The 22771-nt window shown below is 38.4% G+C and overlaps 2 protein-coding genes across 2 annotated transcripts; one reads left to right on the forward strand and one right to left on the reverse strand.

The window, feature by feature from the left end:
* Positions 1 to 2115: 2115 nt before the first annotated feature.
* On the forward strand, positions 2116 to 4949 carry LOC120133446 (receptor-like protein kinase FERONIA). Its single transcript, XM_039150026.1, has one exon. The coding sequence runs from the start codon at positions 2213 to 2215 to the stop codon at positions 4913 to 4915; it is 2703 nt and encodes a 900-aa protein (XP_039005957.1). The 5' UTR covers positions 2116 to 2212; the 3' UTR covers positions 4916 to 4949.
* A 725-nt stretch (positions 4950 to 5674) lies between these two features.
* Positions 5675 to 21055, reverse strand: LOC120133170 (receptor-like protein kinase FERONIA). Its single transcript, XM_039149820.1, has 2 exons — positions 20821 to 21055; positions 5675 to 6264 (listed from the first exon to the last, which is right to left on the reverse strand). Exons 1-2 carry the CDS (start codon positions 21053 to 21055, stop codon positions 5675 to 5677), a joined length of 825 nt encoding a protein of 274 aa, XP_039005751.1.
* Positions 21056 to 22771: the final 1716 nt, after the last annotated feature.

Here is a 22771-nt window from a genome sequence, read left to right on the forward strand (position 1 = left end):
TATAATTTCATACATTTTTCCTATAACTATAATAAAGTCAAAACTGGTTTTCATATATTGTTATATCATATTAATGTAGATAATTCACTCCACCTTTAACACACATTAACAAAATACATTTGATAATTCTTACATTATAATCGAAACACTTTACATAATATATTATTAATTTATAATAATAATAAAAATAAAATATTTATTATTAAATAAAATACGTGACAGTCGAGCTGGCAAAAGGCGCGTCCCCAGGATGCGTCTTCCACACGTGGCATTAAACTCAGCGAAAACACGGGTAAGACGCGTACCCGAAGACGCGCCTTTCGTCAGTTTAATAAAAATGGTGCTACTTCAAAAAATATTAATCAAACGGTGTCAGAAAAAATATTAAAGAAAATTAGTGTCAGTTATGTCAAATAACCTAAAAGATAACATAAACAAACAGTTTCTTCTTCCAACAAGAGGTCATCAACGATAGACTTCGGTAGGCGGAAAATGAAGGAGATGAAATAAAACAAGAGCCTATCCTCTACATAGAATTGGTCGGTGAACTCTTCGTCGAAGGCATCGTCGGTGGGAACCATGAAATCAGAAACTAAAGAACTAAGATCTCTGATCACTTTTTTTGAGTTTGCATGTGAATCAGATAACACAACATATTTTGATTTTTTTTATCAATGTCAAATGTTCGATTTTATGCTGCTTTGGTCTTTCACATCTTGAAAAATGTTGTTGAAAGTTTATATCTTTGTAGATAAGCTCTTGTTGATGGCCTCCTCCGGCGAATCCTCTATCTAGAGCTGGTCGGAACAGTAACGAGAACCGACTGAAATTAATGCATGCACTACATGGTTTCCATTTCTACCAATAAAATTGACCGTAGATAAGCTCTTACATTGATAATGGGGATTTGGGCACCAAAAGTGAAGACAATGCCCATTTGTAAAAGGACCCTTCTCTAATGTTGGTGCCATTGAATTCTTTGAAATCTTCTTGTCACAGAAATGCTTTCCCAATGGCGGCGTTCGATAGCTTATCCTCTAGCTTCCTCTCCTCCCTAGCGAACGCAATTAACGAGAACAACTCGATCGTTGTGAGAACTGACTGGATTCCTTCGCGTCTGGCTATTTAGGGAGCTGTCGGGATGGCTTTGACATCCATGAATCGAGATAGCAGTTGATTTGATCGGTGGAGGGAGACGAAGAAGAAATAGAAATGGAAGCGACGATGGCGGAGTTGTGTTTTCTGGTGATGTCAAGGGTTGAGATATGGAGGAAGAGAGGGAGGCGCGTGGTGTTACCTCCTTGTCCTAGAGAGGGTTTTGCGGCGACGAGACTTGCAGCTCTCGATATCGTGACGACCATCATCTCCAATTCTGATCTTGAGTTAATGAGCAAATGGGTGTGTTTAGAGAAAAAGAATGGTTTTTAGAGATGGCTTTTGAAAGAAGGGATGAAAAGGATGGTTTCTCTCTCTTTCCCTTTTACGATCAATTACGATTTTTGACTTTAAAATGTAATTTTTAAATATTAATATTTATCTATGTTGCTGATAAAATAAATCATATCATAATGATGTTATAAAATTAACCGTGAATAATTAAAAAATTTAATATTTAAAATTAAGTAAATAAATTTAAAAATTAAAAATTAAAAATTAAAAAAATGATAAATGAAATAAGAGATAAAATAAAGTAAGTATAATTTACCAAAAAAAAAATTATGCATCTACAAGATGACACTATAGACTATAGTTGGCTAGTTGCTGACAGCAGCCTTTGTCTTTATTCAATGAAATTCAAATTGATTTTAAAAAATAAGGAAGAAAATATCCCTCCCCCCAAAAATGAAAAAGCAACAACCAAGTCCTGCCAAACACTATGGTGCTTTTGACAAGTCTTCCATTACTTATATTCATCACAGTAATACAAGAAGAAGATGAAGAAGAAGATGAAGAAGAGGATAATATATGATTGTTTGTTTTACAATCGCTCTCTTAATCTTTTGTTAATTTTCAGATTGTGGAATTGATCAATTTAATATTAAAAGGAAGCCGCCTGAAATTGTTGCTAAGTTGACCCCCATATAAGAAAACAACCGAGGAAGATGAAGGGAAAGAGAGAAAATCGTAGCAATTCAGTACTTGAAAAGAGTTCATACTTTCTAGCTTTCTTCAAATCTCTCTCCCTTTGATTCTCTGGTTTCCCTCCACGAGAATGGAGTTTACAAGCAAAAACCTGCTAGTTCCATGTCTCTTCTTCTTCATAGCATACCTTGCTATCCCTGTTGCCTCCGACACCGGTGTAACCCCTTACAGCCCCATCGAAAACATCACCATCGACTGTGGTTCTTCCATCGACGATAATTCTCTCGACGGCCGTCCTTGGGAGGGAGATGTCGGAAAATTCACCCCTTTAGACCAACAAAACAATAACAACCAATCATCCACGGCTTCAACAGCACGTATACAAAACTCAGTTGAGAGTGTTCCCTACTCCACAGCCCGTCTTTCTCACTCCGAATTCACCTATTCGATTCCCTTAACCTCCGGTCAAAAGTTCATTCGCCTGCACTTCTACCCGGAATCATATCCAGGCTTTGACGAACCTTCTAGGAAATCTTTCTTCTCTGTCAAAGCAGGTCCGTACACCCTTCTCAAGAATTTCAGCGCTGTACTCCATGCGCAAGCGCAAGGCCGAGCTACTGTGGTCAAAGAATTTTGTTTAAACGTAGATGGAAGCCAAAGGCTAAACTTAACCTTCACCCCAAGTCCCGATATCGCTGATTCCTACGCTTTCATCAATGGGATTGAAGTTGTTTCCATGCCGACCGATCTATATTATACACCGGACAGTGCAGCAGGGGTGCCTTTTATAGGCCAGGCTGAGGGAACCTTGTTCTCTGTAGGAAACAACACTTCCTTCGAGAGTGTGTATCGAGTCAACGTCGGTGGGAAGGAAATATCGCCGGGACAAGACACTGGGATGTTCCGGCTCTGGTCTGACGACGACGACTATTTGACAATAGGGAACTCAGAAGTTCTTCCCGTTAATACCAGAGCTAATCTCACCTTCGGCAATACACCATCGTTCTCGGCTCCAAGGGAGGTTTATGTCACTGCCAGAACCATGGGAATGAACAAGACTGAAAATGAGAACTACAATCTGACATGGGAGTTCCGTGTTGATTCTGGGTTCAGTTACTATGTCAGGTTACATTTTTGTGAGTTTCAGACGGAGATAACTCAACAAGGTAACAGAGTCTTCGAGATCTTCTTGGCTAATTTAACTGCAGAAACTCAAGCAGATGTTATAGTCTGGAGTTCTGGATATGGGTTCCCAGTGTATAGGGACTATGTTGTGGCAATGGCAACAAGGGGAAATCTAAAGCAACAAAATCTCTCTGTTGCTTTGCATCCTGCCCCGGAATGGAGGACTAATTACTCTGATGCAATCTTGAATGGACTAGAAATCTTCAAATTGAGCAATAATATGGATCTTTCCGGACCGAATCCGGATCCGATTCTGATAAATCCTCCAGAGAATTCACCACCGGGATCAACCAAGTCCAACAGCAGCAGCAAAACAACAATTGGTATCGTGGCAGGTGTGATAGGTGGCCTAATTGTTATGTGTCTCATTTGTTTCTTGGTTTTCCGGCGAAAGAGAAGAGTCAAAGATTCAGGCTCCAACGACGGAGCTTCATGGTGGAGCCAATTTTCCTACACAACCAAATCAACCAAGTCAACAAAGTCCCGTGGTTCATCCCTACCATCCGACTTTTGCCGCTACTTTTCACTTGCTGAGATCAAAGGGGCAACCAACAACTTCAACAGTGTTTTCATTATCGGTGTCGGTGGTTTCGACAACGTATACAAAGGGTTTATCGATGGCGGAGCAACCCCGGTCGCGATCAAACGGTTGAATCCAGAGTCTCAACAAGGGGCTCACGAGTTCAAGACCGAGATCGAGATGCTCTCCCAGCTACGCCACCTACATTTAGTCTCGTTAATCGGATACTGCAACGACGATGGTGAGATGATCCTCGTTTACGATTACATGGCTCGTGGTACACTTCGTGATCATCTCTACAACACCGAAAACCCTGCTCTCCCATGGAAACAACGGTTAGAGATTTGTATCGGTGCGGCTCGTGGGTTGCATTATCTTCACTCGGGTGCCAAGCACATAATCATTCATCGAGACGTCAAGACCACAAACATTTTGTTGGATGAAAAGTGGGTGTCTAAAGTTTCAGATTTCGGGTTGTCAAGAGTCGGCCCTACCAACATGTCCCAGGCACATGTTAGCACAGTGGTGAAAGGCAGCTTCGGGTATTTGGACCCAGAGTACTATCGTCGTCAACAGTTGACAGCGAAATCCGATGTATATTCATTCGGTGTGGTCCTATGTGAAATATTATGCTCCAAGCCACCTATTAGTCGATTGGTGGACAAGTCAAAGATCAGCTTAGCAGCATGGGCTCAACAATGCCACCGAAGTGGAACACTTCACAAAATCATTGATCCATTCTTGAGGGGTAAGATTGCACCCGAGTGTTTGAAAAAATTCACCGAAGTGACGATGAGTTGTTTGCACGACGAAGGGTCCGAAAGGCCCTCGATGGGCGATGTGGTGTGGGGACTCGAGTTCACACTACAATTGCAAGAAAGTGGCGAGGCGAAGCTTAAACCTGAAATCGATGGGACTTCCATAGAAGCGGAGTTTGATGAGGAGACCCCCTTGAAAGGATTGGAAGATGACAGCGGCGACGTTTTCAGTAGCCTCGGCGATCATGTTCTCAAACCCAATAGCACCGGCAGTTTCAGTTTAACAAGTGATAGTTTTGCCAGCAAAGATTCTGATAGACCCTTGTCTAAGGCAGTTTTTTCAGAGATTAGAAATCCTCAAGGACGATGACCAAGTAAACGGTCCAATTTCAACTGCTAAAGCTCCCCTGATATTTTTATATATTTTTATTTGAAATCAATAAAATATTTGTATTGTAGCATACTTTATATATATATATATATATTTGATTTCAAGTTAGGTTTGATGCATCTCAAATGCTTTACTTTATGGCTTTGACCAGCTTTGTCCATTTAAAAACGATGTTAATAATTGGGGGTGGTTGGAACTTAACAAGTGCTAAAATCAATTTGAACTACGACCATTCTGCAAATAAGAAATCAATTAATCAAATAATTATCTCCATAATTTTCTTTTAAATCTTAATTTCTAATTCTCAAAATTAATCATTTATCATTATTTTGATATAAAAGTTTTATATATTCATCTTTCTAACATAAAATCGTACCTCTTCCTAATCGCATGCGATAGACATGATTGTACATCTTCCCTCCGCAATTTTCTGATCTTTTAAAACCTTTATTTGCCGATGGATTGCGCGAGTAGGCGCCGGTCTTATCACGATTACAAGCTTTTCGTCTCTACTGCAAGTCTAATCTCAAGTCTTGATTTTGAGTTCCTTCGTTTGGTTCGCATTAGTGGGCAATATGCTATACTCATTTTTCATCATCATTTATACACTGGGGTTAAAAACTAACTGAAATCACATCTTAAGACCCTACACAATAATTCATGATTTTTTGTGCATTTACCATCATCAAAGCAAACAGTTAGATTGTACATAAAAGTGATGCCTCTTCACACATAAATTCACCTTGCGGATTTATACTCTCCATTTAACGTCGCCTCCACCTCACCCATTGTAGGCCTTTTGTTTACCTCAAACTGGACACAACCATAAGCAATCTCCAAGAATTTCTTCAAACACGGTTGAGCTATCTTTCCCTTTAGATATGGATCAATTATACTGTAAATTTGTCCATTCTCAATGCATTTACATGCCCAATGATATAGAATTCGTCGATCCATCTCCAATTCTGCATCAAATACGCGTCTACGACACATAACTTCAAACAGAACAACCCCGAATGAGCAAACATCAGATTTGTCCGATACCCTGCTGGTTATTACTACCTTCGGATCCAAGCATGCAAAAGTATAAGTTATGTCTGATTCTACTTCAATGGAAACTATACCCCTTAATAGGCTAAGAGGCCCCCTCTTGCAGAAACCGAAATTGCAGAGTTTCGAAGTCCATTGGTTGTCCAGAAGGATGTTCTTGCTACTGACATCGCGATGGATTAGTACAAACTTTGCTCCCGTATGAAGATAATGCAAAGCTCGAAGTAGACCGATGCATATCTCCAGTCTTTGCTTCCATGAGATGGGATCATAATTCTCTAAATGGAGATTATCATGAAGGCTCCCATTATTTACATATTAATATACATGGATCATCTCTTTCTTCTCGTCGCAGAAACCGATGAGAGAGAGAATATTCGGTGGCGTAACTGGCAGAAAATCTTCGCCCTACATCTCAACTCCACGAGCGGTAGGTGTGAATCGTGTTGAAAATTCTTTTTAATTCCACCGAAAGATTGCATAGATTTGGGGCACCGAAAGTAGCTATTTTTTTGTCAAAAAGTGGCATCAAATTGTCGAAATAATAAAGGGAAAATTACAAACTTTAGTCATTAAACTTTAGGGTATTTATAAGATTAGTCCTTAAGCTTCAACTATAAATACCCTAGCTCATATAGCTTCAAAATCATCCCAAAGCATTCTAGCTTTCTTCCAATACTAGAGAATTTAGAGAGTTTCTTGAGAGTTGTTTTCTCCTTTTTATCAAGAGAGAATTATCATTGTTTTCTTCTTGGTAGATCGAGAGAAGTTGTAATTCTATTTTCTCATAGTGAAATTATTCTACCGTTGCCGTGGTTTTTATCCTATATTATTTAGGGGTTTTCCACGTAAATTTTGTGTCTCTTTTATCTTCATTTTTATTTTCTCAAATTATCAGTTGTGATTTTGCTCTATTCGATAGCTGTCTTCCGCAATAATTGGTATCAGAGCCAGATTTGAGTGTGTAATATCTACTTATTGTCTTTGTGATTGCCACCAAAAGGTGGATCCTCTAACATAAGAAAGTAAGAAGGTATTACCCATTCTTTGAAGGTTCCAGAGAACTATTCACGATAGTGAAATAGTGAGAGCTATCCGTAATAGAAGCTATGGCAACGAAATTGATATTGAAAAATTCAATGGGAGAAATTTCTCATTGTGGAAATTAAAAATGAAGGTCATCTTGAGGAAAGACGATTGTCTAGCAGCTATCAGTGAAAGACCGATGGATTTCATAGATGACAACAAATGAAACGAGATTGACGGAAATGCTATGACAAACTTTCATCTAGCATTAGCAGATGAAGTATTGTCAAGCATCGAGGAGAAAAAGACAGCTAAAGAGATATGAGATCATCTCACTAAATTGTATGAGGCCACATCGTTGCACAATAAAATTTTCCTTAAGAGGAAATTGTACACTCTCCGTATGCCAGAATCTACTTCAGAGACGAAGCACTTAAACACACTGAATACTTTATTTTCTCAACTTACATCCTTAAGATGTACAATAGGAGAACAAGAACGTGTTGAGCTTCTACTTCAAAGTCTACCTGATTCGTATGATCAACTCGACAAACAGTAATGTCACCAGTCTAGTCTTCGATGACGTTGCAGCTGTTGTTCTCCAAGAAGAAAATCGGCGCAAGAACAAGGAAGACAGACAAGTAAATCTGCAACAAGCAGAAACATTGACAACGATGAGAGGGAGATCAACAAAACGTGGCCAAAGTAGCAGTCACAAACATGGTAGATCGAAGTCGAGGAGCAAGAAGAATTTAAAGTGTTACAACTGTTGAAAGAAGGGTCACTTGAAGAAGGATTGTTGGAGTCTAAATAAAAACTCCAATCCACAAGGCAATACCGCAAACACTTCAGATGATGGAGATGCTCTATGCTGTGAAGCGTCAACCACCATGGAAGGCAGAAAAAGATCTGCAGATATATGACTCATTGATTCGGGAGCAATATATCACATGACCTCAAGAAGAGAATGGTTCCATCATTATGAACCTGTCTCAGGAGGATCTGTGTATAATTGCAATGATCATGCCTTAGAGATCATTGGCGTGAGAACCATCAAATTGAAGATGTATGATGGAACAATTAAAGTTGTTCGAGATGTGCGGCACGTGAAAGGTCTAAAGAAAAATTTATTATCCTATGGATTGTTGGATAATAATGCAAGCAAGATTAAAACACAGAAAGGAATCATGAAGGTGTTCCGTGGAGCGCTTGTGGTGCTGAAAGGCGAAAAGATAACTGCAAACTTGTACATGCTGAAGGGAGAGACTTTGGTAGAAGCAGAAGCCTCTGTTGCCTCATGTAGTTCAAATTCTGCAATGCTATGGCATCAGAAACCTAGACACATGTCAGAACAAGGAATGAAAGTCCTTGTGGAGCAAAAGCTACTTCCAGGCTTAACAAAGGTATCACTTACTTTGTGTGAGCATTGCATAACAAGTAACCAACATCGGTTGAAATTCAACACATCAAATTCTAGAGGCAAAAGTGTTCTAGAATTGGTTCACTCTGACGTATGGCAAGCACCAGTTACATCCCTAGGTGGAGCAAAATACTTTGTCTCATTTATTGATGACTACTCTAGGAGATGTTGGGTGTACCCTATTAAGAAGAAGTCAGATGTGTTTTCAACTTTCAAAAACTTCAAAGCGCAGGTAGAACTTGATTCTGGAAATAAGATCAAGTGTTTCAGAACAGATAATGAAGGAGAATACACAAGCGAAGAATTTGATGACTTTTGCAGGAAAGAAGGTATCAAAAGACAATTCACAGTGGAGAACACTACTCAACAAAATGGAGTGGCAGAGCGGATGAACAAAACCTTGTTAGAAAGAACAAGAGCCATATTGAGGGATGCAGGCCTAGAAAAATCATTTTGGGCAGAAGCAGTCAATACCGCCTGTTATTTGGTGAATCGAGCTCCATCAACTGTAATAGAGCTGAAGACACCAATGAAGATGTGGACTGGTAAACCAGCTGATTATTCAAACCTCCATGTATTTGGAAGTATTGTATATGTGATGTACAACTCCCAAGAAATTTCAAAGCTAGATCCAAAATCCAGAAAATGCAAATTCTTGGGGTATGCTGATGGAGTAAAGGGGTATCGCTTGTGGGATCCTACTGCCCGCAAAGTGATCATTAGCAGGGATGTTATCTTTGTAGAAGATAAACTACAAAGAAAAGAAGACGATGATAGCACTGAAAAGTCAGAGACTACACAAATACATGTGGAAAAGGAGGTTAAACAAGAAGATTCTTCTGAAACAGAACCAGTACATGATGAACAAGAACCAGAGAGTTCTGAAGCTCCAACAACTCGTCAATCAGATCGTGTGAGAAGACGTCCCAATTGGTACTCAGATTATGTTATAGAAGGTAATATTGCATACTGCCTTTTAACAGAGGACGGTGAACCATCAACATACCAGGAGGCAATAAACAACTCAGATGTTTCACTATGGATGATGGCGATGCAAGAAGAAATCGAAGCCCTTCATAAAAATAATACATGAGACCTTGTGCCACTACCACAAGGAAGGAAGCCAATTGGTAACAAATGAGTCTTCAAAATCAAGCGAAAAGGTGATGATCAAGTTGAGAGGTATCGTGCAAGAATGGTGGTCAAAGGTTATGCTCAAAAAGAAGGTATTGATTTCAATGAAATATTTTCTCCTGTGGTTTGACTAACAACAGTTCGAGTAGTTTTGGAAATGTGTGCTACATTGGACTTACATTTAGAGTAGCTAGATGTTAAAACAACTTTTCTTCATGGAAATCTTGAAGAAGAAATTTATATGCTCCAGCCTGAAGGTTTTGAAGAAAAAGAAAAGAAGAACTTGGTTTGCAGGTTGAACAAATCTATGTACGGTGTAAAGCAGGCACCGAGGTGTTGGTATAAGAGATTTGATTCCTTCATTATGTGCCTTGGATACAACAGACTTAATGCTGACCCTTGTGTTTATTTCAAGAGGTCTGGTGATAATGATTTTGTTATATTGTTGTTGTATGTGGATGATATGTTGGTTGCAGGACCCAACAAAGATCATATTGAAGAACTGAAGGCACAACTGGCTAGGGAATTTGAAATGAAGGACTTGGGATCAACAAACAAGATTCTAGGGATGCAAATTCACCGAGACAGAAGTAATAGGAAGATTTGGCTTTCACAAAAGAATTATTTGAAGAAGATCTTTCCACAATTCAGCATGCAAGATTGTAAGCCAATTTCTACCCCTATTCCTATTAACTTCAAATTATCCTCCAGTATGAGTCCTAGCAGTGAAGAAGAGAGGATGGATATGTCTCGAGTGACTTATGCATCGACAGTGGGAAGTTTAATGTTCGCTATGATATGCACAAGACCAGACATTACACAAGCAGTGGGAGTGGTTACTCGGTACATGGCGAATCCAGGAAAAGAGCATTGGAATACAGTAAAGAGGATCTTAAGATACATTAAAGGGACCTCAAATATTGCATTACGTTACGGAGGATCAAACTTACTAATCAATGGGTATGTAGATTCTGAATATGCAGGGGATTCAGATAAAAGCAAATCTACAACAGAATATGTGTTCAAAGTTGCTGGTGGAGCTGTAAGCTGGATTTCAAAATTGCAGTCAATTGTGGCTACATCCACAATAGAAGCATAATATGTAGCAGCTACACAAGCCAGTAAAGAAGCAATTTGGTTGAAGATGCTATTGGAGGAGCTTGGGCACAATCAAGAGTATGTCTCTATGTTTTGTGACAGTCAAAGCGCCTTGCATTTAACAAGGAATCCAACATTTCATTCAAGGACAAAGCACATACGACTTCAGTACCATTTCATTCTTGAAAAGGTAGAACAAGGGACAGTAGATATGTAGAAGATCCATACCAAAGACAACATAGCAGATTTCATGACGAAGGCGGTCAACGCTGATAAATTTACTTGGTGTCGATCCTCTTGTGGCCTATCAGAGACGTAAGCAACATGATGGTACAAGGTAGAAAGAATGGTGTGAAGATATGATTGTTCCAATCAAATCTTCAAGTGGGAGATTGTTGAAAATTCTTTTTAATTCCACTGAAAGATGGCATAGATTTGGGGCACTGAAAGTAGCTATTTTTGTCAAAAAGTGGCACCAAATTGTTGAAATAATAAAAGGAAAATTATAAACTTTAGTCATTAAACTTTAGGGTATTTATAAGATTAGTCCTTAAGCTTCAACTATAAATACCCTAGCTCATTTAGCTTCAAAACCATCCCAAAGCATTCTAGCTTTCTTCCAATACTAGAGAATTTAGAGAGTTTCTTGAGAGTTGTTTTCTTCTTTTTATCAAGAGAGAATTATCATTGTTTTCTCCTTGGTAGATCGAGAGAAGTTGTAATTCCTATTTTCCCATAGTGAAATTCTTCTACCGTTGCCCGTGGTTTTTACCCTATATTATTTAGGGGTTTTTCACGTAAATTTTGTGTCTATTTTATCTTCATTTTTATTTTCTCAAATTATCAGTTGTGATTTTGTTCTATTCGATAGCCGTTTTCCGCAACAAATCGCTGGTCGGCCTCAAGCGTTTGATAGCATATAACCCATCATTGATCTTCCCTCCATATATAAATCCCGTATCACCTTTGGCTATAATCTTTCTTTTGTGGAAGTTGTTGGTAGCAGCTTTGATGTTGGCCAGTGAAATTCGATGGCATAATTCATCTGGAAGTGATCTGTTAAGAGTATTGGATTTCGTTCTTCTGATTTTGGATCTGATCTCCTTCAAACTTCAGAGAAAGATGGAAGAGAATGTGAACAAGAACCCATTGGCTTGAGTTTTGTTTGTTTGACTAGAAACTTGAGATTTGAGAAAGAAAATCCCATGCTCTTCTGCCGGTGAATTTGATGAAAGCCAATCTTAACAATCATAAAATGAAGCTCCAAACTACCATTTTTAATAATTGACTTTTCATTAACTTTTTTATTTTCATTCCTGGCTCTTTCTTGTTCTCTTGCATTTTTAGTTCTTTATTGAGAAAAACAAAGCGACGGCCCTTGACTGGATTTATTAACGACAAGTGATGGTTTTGTCAGCAAAGATTCTGATAGACCATTGTCTAAGGCAATTTTTTTCCGATATTAGAAATCCTCAAGGAAGATTATCAAAAGTCGAAGCTGGTTGCTAGTAGTCACGTGGTCCCGAATCTCAAACGCTGGTTCATTTATACTACCTAGTGGTCGTTAGAAATGTCTGTTCCGTGTAAAAAATATGGGGGCAAATACTTAAGTCGGTATTGGAAGATGACCATGTAAACTGTCCAATTTCAACTGCTAAACCTTCTTGTGTATTATTTATATGTACATATTTGATTTCAAGTTAAGTTTGTGAAAAACGTTGTATATTGTCAAATAAATAATTTTTTCTTAGATAAATAAACTAAAAACGTAGTATAGAAAAGAAATGATCGATTCGTAGGACTTTGGAGCTTCTGATGTTGAAATGTTTTGATTTTGACTTTTTGTGAGAATAATAAGAAAATGAGAGGTTTTGATTAAAAAAGTAAATTAGGAAATAAATGTAAAATAATAAAGACGAAAGTAAATCTGGAGAAATTAAAGAAAGTAAATTTTGAAAAGAAATTCAATTAAATAAAATAGCCTCAAGCCTCGCTTTGCCTCAATCCCAATTGATCATCGAAGAAGATTTTACTTCTAGATACAAGCGGGCTACAATCTATAAGGCCCACCTTTGCAACTTACTTTTCTCTCCGGTAAACCAACAATCCAATGTCATTCTTTAAAATTCAGTCCTTATTTGGACTAACCATGACTATTGCAACTAGCACCAATACAGTTTAAGCATTAGAAAACTCCGACTCAAGTTATGTTCTCTCAATGAGAAAGTTATGTTCTCTCAATGAGAATCGAACCTAATCTCAATTTCCCTTAACGGACCGTCGATAAGTGTGTTCATAGGAAGTTAAATGTGCTACAAGCCGATCCTTCCTCACAACTTTAAATTGAACAACATTCAAACCAATTTGCTCTTTTTGAATTGAAAGTGTAGAGATTTTTAAAAGAAATACTGATTGCCAATCCAAGTTTGTAGAAAATTGAGAAATATATTCAAAGATATTAGATGCTTTTCAATTCTCACGATGAGAATTGAGTCATCGCTTAAGTGTAACACCCTAAATTCCGGGCTAATATTTTCAGGTCTACCTGAGAAATAAGTGAGCCTCGTGGATTTAATAATTTAAGTTTTTGGACTTAATTAGGTTTAAATTCGGCCCAATTAGCCAAAAGAGAGATTTTTGAATAGTGGAAGTTATGAGATGACAAAAGGTGTAATTTCCCCTTTTTAAAAAGATGAAGACTTTTATTTCTCTTCATCTTCTTATTCTCTTCATTTCTTCTTCCTTTCTCATTTTCTTTCTCCAATTTTCTCTCCAAATTTCCATATTACCAAGGTAAGATCTTGAGCCCTTTTTCATGCTTCAAATTCGTTCATAATTCCTCTAACAACAAGTTTTAAATGAATCAAGTCTTGCTTTATTTCCTAGCTATATGATGAGTTTTCAGAATTGGTAGTATTTGCTCGCTAATTCTTCGATCTATGGATTTATTGCTGCTGATTTGGTTGTGTTATGCTTTTTTCGTGCAGGATCTTACTTTCCAGACTTAGTGGTAAAACGGGCACATTTTGTATTTTTTTATTATTTGGTCATGGCTGGAGACAATGGCACGACTCTGGGCATGACACGGTCTGACATGGCAATTTTTAGAATGTCCAGTCAGTAGTAATTTCTAGAAGATCTAGTCAGCGTACCTTCTGGAAGATGGACGATGGGCAGAGTTGCATTTGAAGACTTATTTAAAGTTTGAATTTAGAAAAGCAATTATCTTTAGGATTATTTCATTTTAGTTTCTTTGTTTATCTCTAGGTTTTTAGAGGCTATAAATACCCTCTTAGGGTAAGCCTAAACACACAACTCAGATTATAATCTTTTTATCCTTTCTAGTTTTATAAAAATTCTCTCCTTTATTTTATTTTTCAAGTTTTCAATTTTTTCTTTATTTTTAAGTTTTGTTTTTAAATATGCTAAGTATGACTTTTGTCATGCTTAGCTAATTTTCTCATAAGCCGAGAGCTGAAGCGATGACACAATTCCAACGGGAGAATTGAAACAGACCCTTAATAACTCCAGAATATCTCTCTCAATCTCTGTGTTTATTTTTCAAAATCAAAACAGTTTTCAAAATCAAAGATTGACTTTGATAAAGAGATTTTTGCGATTAAATGTGTGGGAGGAAGGATCGTCTTATTGAAAGCACATTCGACTTCTTGGGAACACACTTGGCGAGATAGCCTTGCCAAGGGGGAATTGAGATCGAAAGTAGTGGTTATTGAAGCAACAATCCGAGTCGGTCTTCACGAACGTAAATGGTAATTGATCTACGATAATTGATGTTGATTAGATCAGTTTTTGAAGCCAGAATTAAAGATTGCCTTGGGTATTCGGTATACAAAATAGAGTCATGGGGATTGCCCTTGTAGACAAAATAACCAACGTGAATTCCGAAGAGAAAATCTAATTCGATGATCTGAAGGAAATTGAGTCAAAACGAAGCGTGAGGCTGTTTTTACCATATCTATTTACAATCTTTACTCTCCTATTTTTACTTTAATTACATTTATTTATTTAATCTATTTTTACTATTTAATATCATTTTACCAAAATCCCCCATTTTACTACATTTCGCCTGGTTAGAACCATTCAAACGTAAATTTGGAATTTTCTAAGTCCCTGAGGATCGACCCATACTTCTCTTTACCACATATTTCCTTGATTTACCAATTGAGAAGAAGGAATTTATTTGACATCAAAACGATAGTTTCCAAATTGGCGCCGTTGTCGGGGACGTCGCCAAAGTTACTAATTTTTGTTTGCTTTTGATTTATGACCAGGACAAATCTGGGAACATTAGTGGAGTACGACCCAGAAATCAAAGCCAGAGCTAGGAGACTTCATACACAGACGCTTCGGGAAAGAAGGAGACAACAATCAAAACTAGAATCAGAATCAAATTCAGGTGAATCCGTTAATACAGAACTAATTCCGATGGTCGATCCTACTATCAGAGAGTTAGCCGCGACACCTACTAAACAAGAGCCTTTATGCATTGATTTTCCCCAAGGCGAAACTCCATACCAGTTAAAAACTGACCTTATTCATCTCCTCCCTACATTCCGCAGATTGCCAAACGAGAATCCACATAAACATCTCAACAAATTTCATATGGCCTGCTCTAGCATGAGACCAAAGGGAGTAAATGAGGATCAAATCAAACTTAGAGCTTTTCCTTTTTCCTTAGCCGATTCGGATAAGGTGTGGTTATTTTATCTACCCCTAAATTCTATTACTACATGGGCTCAAATGACTCGTCTTTTTCTTGACAGGTTTTTCCCTGCGGCGAAAGTAAGTGAACTACGAAGAAGAATACTTGGAATCAAGCAGCTTGATGGAGAGTCACTCTATGACTACTAGGAGAGGTTTAAAAAATTATGTGCTAGTCGCCCACAACATGGGTTAACTGAATAAACACTCCTTCAATACTTTATGAAGGATTAACTCCCCTGGAAATGAAGACGATCGATGCTGCCAGCGGTGGAGCCTTGGTGAACATGACTTCTACAGAGGCTAGGGATTTAATTTCCACAATGGCCGTAAATTCCCAACAGTTCCGCACACCTAATGAACCTCCTCGAAGGGTTCATGAGATAAGTTCATCTTCTTAAGAAAATAAGATAGATAAATTAACTTAAGTCATCAACTCTCTTGTTGCAAGAAAGACATGACCAAATAGATCGTGTGGAATATGTACATTACATGATCATCCAATAGATGGTTGTCCATTGATCCAAGATGTCACATTGGCTCAAGTCAATGCAGTCGGTAACTTTCCAAGACCTCTCCAAAGAGCTTATAATCCATACGGCAATACTTACAACCCAGGATGGAGAAATTATCTGAATTTCAGTTATGCTCAAAACTCAAGGCAGAATCAAGGTTATCAAGCGAGACCACCTCCACCACCACAACAGCCGCATAAGACATCATTAGAGTTAATTGTCGAGTGGTCAGCACTTTCCCAGGACAAATTCCAGATTCGTACTGAAAACTACTTACAAGAGATAGACAAGTAGATGAGCCAACTGGCTCAAACCGTAGGCCACTTGGAATCACAAGTTAAACTTCCATCCCAATCCGAGGTAAACCCAAGGGAAAATGTCAGCGCCATCACTCTTCAGAGTGGTACAGTAGTGGCACCACCTGTTCTAAAAGATGAAGCAATCCAAAAAGGGAAGAAGATTGTTGATTCAGGATCCCAGAGGAAGAGTGACAAAGAACAAACATATCCAACGCCATCTCCCTATGATGTGCCACCACCTTTTCCATCGAGGTTAGTGAAAAGAGATAAACAAGTTGAGGAAAAAGAAATACTAGACATATTTTGGAAGGTGGAAATCAACATACCTCTCCTTAAGGTTATCCGAAAGGTTCCAAGATATGCCCGGTTTCTAAAGGATCTTTTTACGACAAAGAGGAAGCTTTCTGTGGTTGAGAAGGTGAATTTGAGAGAACATGTCTCAGCTGTCTTCCAACGAAAGTTACCACCAAAGCTGAAAGACCAAGATATATTCGCAATACCCTGTAAAATTAGTAAAGTTGGGATAAAACGAGCCATGTGTGACCTTGGCGCCTCTATTAATGTAATGCCTCTATCTGTTTACAAAAATGATTACTAACGAGCCTTTGAAGGATACAAAGATCTCAATTCAGCTTGCCGACAGATCGGTGATCTATCCGGAAGGACTCTTAGAGAATGTACTGGTAGAGGTAAACAACTTAATATTTCCCATTGATTTTTATATAATTGAAATGGAGAATGATCGCACAAGAACATCATCTGATATCCTATATGGGCATCCTTTCCTAAGTACTGACACACGAAGATTGATGTAAGAAGCGAGATTTTAACCATGTAATTTGACGATGAGATTGTTAAGTTTGACGTGTATAAGGTAATGAGATATCCTAACAAAGGGGAAAGTATAAATTCTGTTAATATAATTGATCCTTTGGCTGATGAATTTTTAAAGACTAATTTTTCCTTTGATCTATGCAGGGAGCTAGAAGTTCATGATGAGAACATATATTCTGATTATGCCGAATTAAATTTTATTTCCTCTAAGTCTAAAGTTCTACCCTCTGTTGCAGGCGCCTGAAGTTGAACTGAAACTATTTCCGGATCACTTGAAGTACGCCTTCCTCGAGGCAAATAACACATTGCCAGTAATTATATTGAAAGGATTGTACGAGGAGGAAGAAAAAGATTTAATAATGGTTTTACGCACACATAAGGAGGCTATAGGATGTACCATCGCCGACATAAAAAGGTTGAGTCCATCCACATATATGTACAAAATTAAAACCGAAGAAGGATAACACCGACACGTGAGGGCCAACACCAGTTAAATCCACCGATGATGGAAGTGGTAAAAAATGAGATACAAAAACTCCTTGAAGAAGATATTATATATCCAATTTTGGATAGTAAATGGGTAAGTTCGATACATGTAGTTCCTAAAAAAACAAGAGTTACTATGATCGAAAATACTGAGGGAGAATTTGCACCAACACAAGTTTAGAATGGATGGAGAGTCTGTATCGATTACAGGAAGTTAAATTCATTAACCCGAAAATACCATTTTCCTCTTCCATTCATAGATCGAATGATAGAAATATTAGCAAGTAAAACTCACTATTGTTGTCTTGATGGATTTTTAGGTTTCTTCCAAATTCCAATAGCACCTGAAGTTTAAGAAAAGACGATATTTGCATGCCCATTCGGCACATTCGCTTACCGACGAATGCTTTCGGACTTTGCAATGAACCTGCCATGTTCCAAAGGTGTATGATTAGTATTTTTTCTGATTAGTTGAGAAAGGTATTGAAGTCTTCATGAATGACTTTACTGTTTACGGTAATTCATTTAATGAGTGTATATTAAACTTAACAAATGTGTTGTATCGGTGCCTAGAATTTAATATTGTTTTGAATTATGAAAGTGTCATTTTATGGTTGATAAATGTTTAATTCTTGGCCATATTGTTTCTTCTAAAGGAATTCCGGAAGATAAGGTAAAAACCGATATAATACGTTCACTTCCTTACCCCACTACGGTGAGGGAAATTCGTTATTTCCTTGGTCATGCAGGTTTTTACCGCAGATTCATTAAGGATTTTCCAATGTGGCACAGCCATTATGCGAGTTGTTACAGAATGATAAAACCTTCAATTTCGACCAACAATGTAGAGGATCATTTGGCGTTTTAAAGGAAAAGTTGGTTTAGATACCCATAGTCCAACCGCCAAATTGGGATTTTCCCTTCAAAGTCATGTGTGATGCTTCGGATGGAAGTGTTGGAGTAGTGCTCGGACAAAGGATCAGGAAAGAGCCTCACGTTATCGCCTATGCGTCACGTACCTTAGATTCTGCACAACGAAATTATTCAACAACCGAAAAAGAATTATTTGCTATCATTTTTGCTTTAGATAAGTTTAGATCATATCTTCTTGGCACTAAAGTTGTTGTTTTCTCTGATCATGCATCCTTAAAGTACTTGCTTAGCAAAAAAGAGGCGAAAACACGACTAATCCATTGGATCTTACTCCTCCAAGAATTTGATTTAGAAATCAAGGATAAGAAAGGATATGAGAATTTGGTGGTCGATCACTTAAGCCGGCTTCCAATCTCTATAGTTGATCTTCCCGTTCGTGAGGAATTCCCAGAGGAAAACTTGATGATGGCGTAGAACTCAATGCCTTGGTTTGCAGATATAGTTAATTACTTAGCCATAGGTAAATTACCATCTGATCTGACGAGAGCCGAAGTAAACCGTATTAAAAGATAATCTTGTTTTTTCATTTGGGATGATCCGAATCTTTGGAAGCATTGTTCAGAGAGGTAATTTGATGATGTGTTGTTGAAAGTGAGGTAAACTCAATTTTAAATTTTTTTCATTCTTATTCGTGTGGTGGACATTTCAGACCAAAGCGGATTGCTCATGAAATTTTGGAATGCGGTTTCTTTTGGCCTCATATTTTTTCGTGATGCTTACTTATTTTGTAAATCATGTGATAATTGCCAATGTGCAGGTAATTTGACTCAAAGAAATGAAATACCTCTTAATCCTATTCAAATATACGAAATATTTGATGTTTGGGGACTCGACTATATGGGTCCTTTTGTTTATTCCTTTGGCAATTGTTATATAATTCTTGCGGTTGACTATGTTTCGAAGTGGGTAGAAGCTAAAGCCACTCGAAACAACGATGCCAAAACTACTATTTAATTTCTAAAAAATTGTATTTTGTTGCAGGTTTGGCACACTAAGAGCGATAATAAGCGATTGCCGCACACTCTTCATCAATCGGGTAATTGATACACTTATGAAAAAGCATAGAGTAAATCACCGGATTGCCACGGCTTATCATCCGTAAACGAACGGACAAGAAGAAATATCAAACCGTGAAGTAAAGATAATTCTTGAGAAAATAGTCAAGCCAAATCGCAAGGATTGGAGCTTGAAATTGATTGATGCTTTTTGGGCTTATCGAACTGCATATAAAGGAACTATCGGCATGTCGCCATATCGCCTTGTATTCGGTAAGCCATGTCATTTACCAGTCGAGCTGGAACACAAGATATATTGGGTTGTAAAACAATGCAATATGGAATTGGAAGCGGTTGGTGAAACACGAAAGTTATATATAAAGAAACTTGAGGAAATCTGGAGATATGCTTACGACAATGCCGGGATATATAAAGATAAAACAAAAGAATTCCATGATCAAAAAATTACTTGTAAATCTTTTTCTATCAGATAAAAAGTTCTTTTTAATTCAAAGTTAAACCTTTTTGCAGGTAAACTTCGATCGAAATAGAGTAGACCTTATACGGTAACTGAATTTTTTTTCTCATGGCGCAGTCGAACTTGAAGATGATTTGGGTACTCGATTTAAAGTCAATGGACACAAAATAAAACTGTATTATGTGAATAGCCAAGCTTGCTTAATTGAAGATCTCGGCTTAGAAGAACCTGTAGTATGAATCAGGTCGTCGAGCTAACGATGTTAAACAAAAGCGCTGCATGGGAGACAACCCATTGTTTTTAATTCCGTTACATTTTTATTTTTATTTTATTTCGGTTGAGCATGTTTCGTTTCATTTTTATTATTTTGCAGGAACCAAGTGTTTTTAATCAAACTTAAACGATGGAGATTTGTGAAATTATCATTCCAACAGTGCCAATTTTGGAACACCAGGAGTAGTGTAAATAATGCAGAACAGTGGAACAAGGAAAAATACCTGTGCACACCGTTTCATTAAACGGCGCACGTTAGCCCAACCCTTTGGAGACCGGCGCACGTTAGCAAAACCCACATGAAAATTTCCCCCCTTTTTGTTAACATTCTACCGCCCCCACTACCCTATCTAAATTTCTTTTACTTTGATCGTGGACCCCACCCCATCCCTATCTCTATCACTTTCCATTATAATTTTAAACTCCCTTTTATTCTCATCAAAACAAAAGTTCACTCAAACTCCAACACCCCCACGCACGCCAGAAACAAATTAAACCCAACATCCTTTCTTCTTCTCTAAATCGATTACCTCTCCTCAAAAAACACATTCATCGTCTCTTCTTCTCCTCGCCATCGTCGGCCTTATCGCACTACTCCATTCATGCCAATGAGCTTCAAACCGTCTGCTCCTCTCCACTCCACAATGGTGCGTACAAGAAACCTATTAGGCGACGCCATCGCTAATCCGCCCGCCGTCCTTGGCGGATGCCACAGCCATAATGCGCCAGTTTTTGTCGCCACACCAAGTGACTCCAACTCCGTTCCACTGTCACCTCCTGTTTGCACCGACTGCCTCTTTACGTCCCGGGTCAAGCACCTCTCGTTGTCTATCACCGTCGCGCTCCCCTTATCCATCGTTCTTGTCAATGCCGACTATAGGAACGATATCATCTTATTCGCGACCAACGGGCTTCCCATCTTGTTCGATGCATTCGGCGGCATCGAACGACACTCCAGAGGTAAACTCTACTCCTATTTTGGTTCAACCTTTACTAATGTACCATCCGATTTATGGTTTTACAGAGGATTTAAATGCTGGTTTTCTACCCCCAGATCCTTCTCCTACAACATCAAGCTCTTAGTAACAACCTGGGCAGCATGCTTCGTCGGCCCGTTCCTCTAGCCCGGTTGATTTCCCTGCTCCAACAGTCCACCGCCTGCCCACAAGAATCCCGAGCGCAACCGACTGGGTCAGTCGTATGCTGTCCCAACCAAAGAAACTCTGTACAGTTTCTTGCAATTCTCAAATGAGGAATTTTTACGTTTTGAGTCGGTAAGACATCGTCCGTTTCGTATAGGTAAATATATTCCGACTCAAACTTTAGAAACCTTAGATTTATGTGAATCTGTCCATACTTATTTTGCTACCATTGGTTGGTATTTATATTCGATGATTAATTGTGGCACGTTTTATGAACTTGTCTTTGAATTTTACGCCACTTTTAATCTCTCGCCGAATCATCTTATTAATGTTTATTCGCCTGATGTCGTTACATTTCGATTATGCGGACACTATTTTTCAATGTCTATTTCTGAATTTAATATTGTTATGGGGTTCGTGACGGATGTCACGAATCCTGCTTATCTGACTGTTTTACTTGAGATTCCTCAGGACTTCCTTGCCGACATGGCTTATGAGACACTTACCGGCTTGGCTGGCCATACGTTCAACACTCGCTCGACTCGAGCTCATCTTATCCACGACCCGACCTTGTGCTACATACATCGTTTCCTCGCCTACAATTATTCTGACCAAAATGACTCGTCTTCCTCCTTAAGCCAAGTTGAACTTTTCTTTTTATGGTGTATGTTAGCCGGCCAGCGGGTGGACTTGGCATTTTGGTTTGCTCAAGCCTCTCGCATCGCTAATTTTGACGTAACAAGGTTTACTTATGTTTTTTTACATATGTTTTGGTTGAGAGATGCTTGGACTTGATGGGCTTACTTGCTGGAACCCCGAGCGCACCATACTTTGTTCCACCTGGTGTTCTCACTCCTCGTAGCGAGCAAGTTTTTGTTCACCGTAATGCGCCACAATCGCCACCTGTAGCACCTCGCCCGGATATGCAAACTCAAATGGATGAAGTCCACAGTCGTCTCCACTCCATTGAGACGAACATTACAGAAATTCTTTCATATCTTCGTCCTAGCACCTCCCACCACGGCCGTGGCCGTGGTCGACATTAAATCCGGGGAGTACTCTATTCCTTCTCTACTATTTTAATTTTACATTTTACATTTTGAGGTAAAACTCTTTAAGTGAGGGGGAGTAGAGTGTAGGTTGAATTTCCCTTTGCTTATTTTTATATTTTGATGCTAGTATCTGTTGATTGGATTTGCAAAATTTTCATTGAATTTCTGTCTTGTTAATATTTTTAGTATGCTATGATTGTTTGGGAACACATAATTGTTTAGGTTAGGATATTCTTGATAGAGGATAGCATGAATTGTGATTAAGTTGGTATTTTTGTGATATTCCATGATTTTGTTGGTTGAAATATGCTTAACTTAATGCATGAAAACAATTTAGTGAGATTTGAGCCTTTACGAGCATATTATTTTTGCTTTTAT

Source organism: Hibiscus syriacus, unplaced genomic scaffold (genome assembly GCF_006381635.1).
Source record: "Hibiscus syriacus cultivar Baekdansim isolate YM2019G1 unplaced genomic scaffold, ASM638163v2 tig00001732_pilon, whole genome shotgun sequence".
In the NCBI taxonomy this organism is placed as follows: Eukaryota; Viridiplantae; Streptophyta; class Magnoliopsida; order Malvales; family Malvaceae; genus Hibiscus; species Hibiscus syriacus.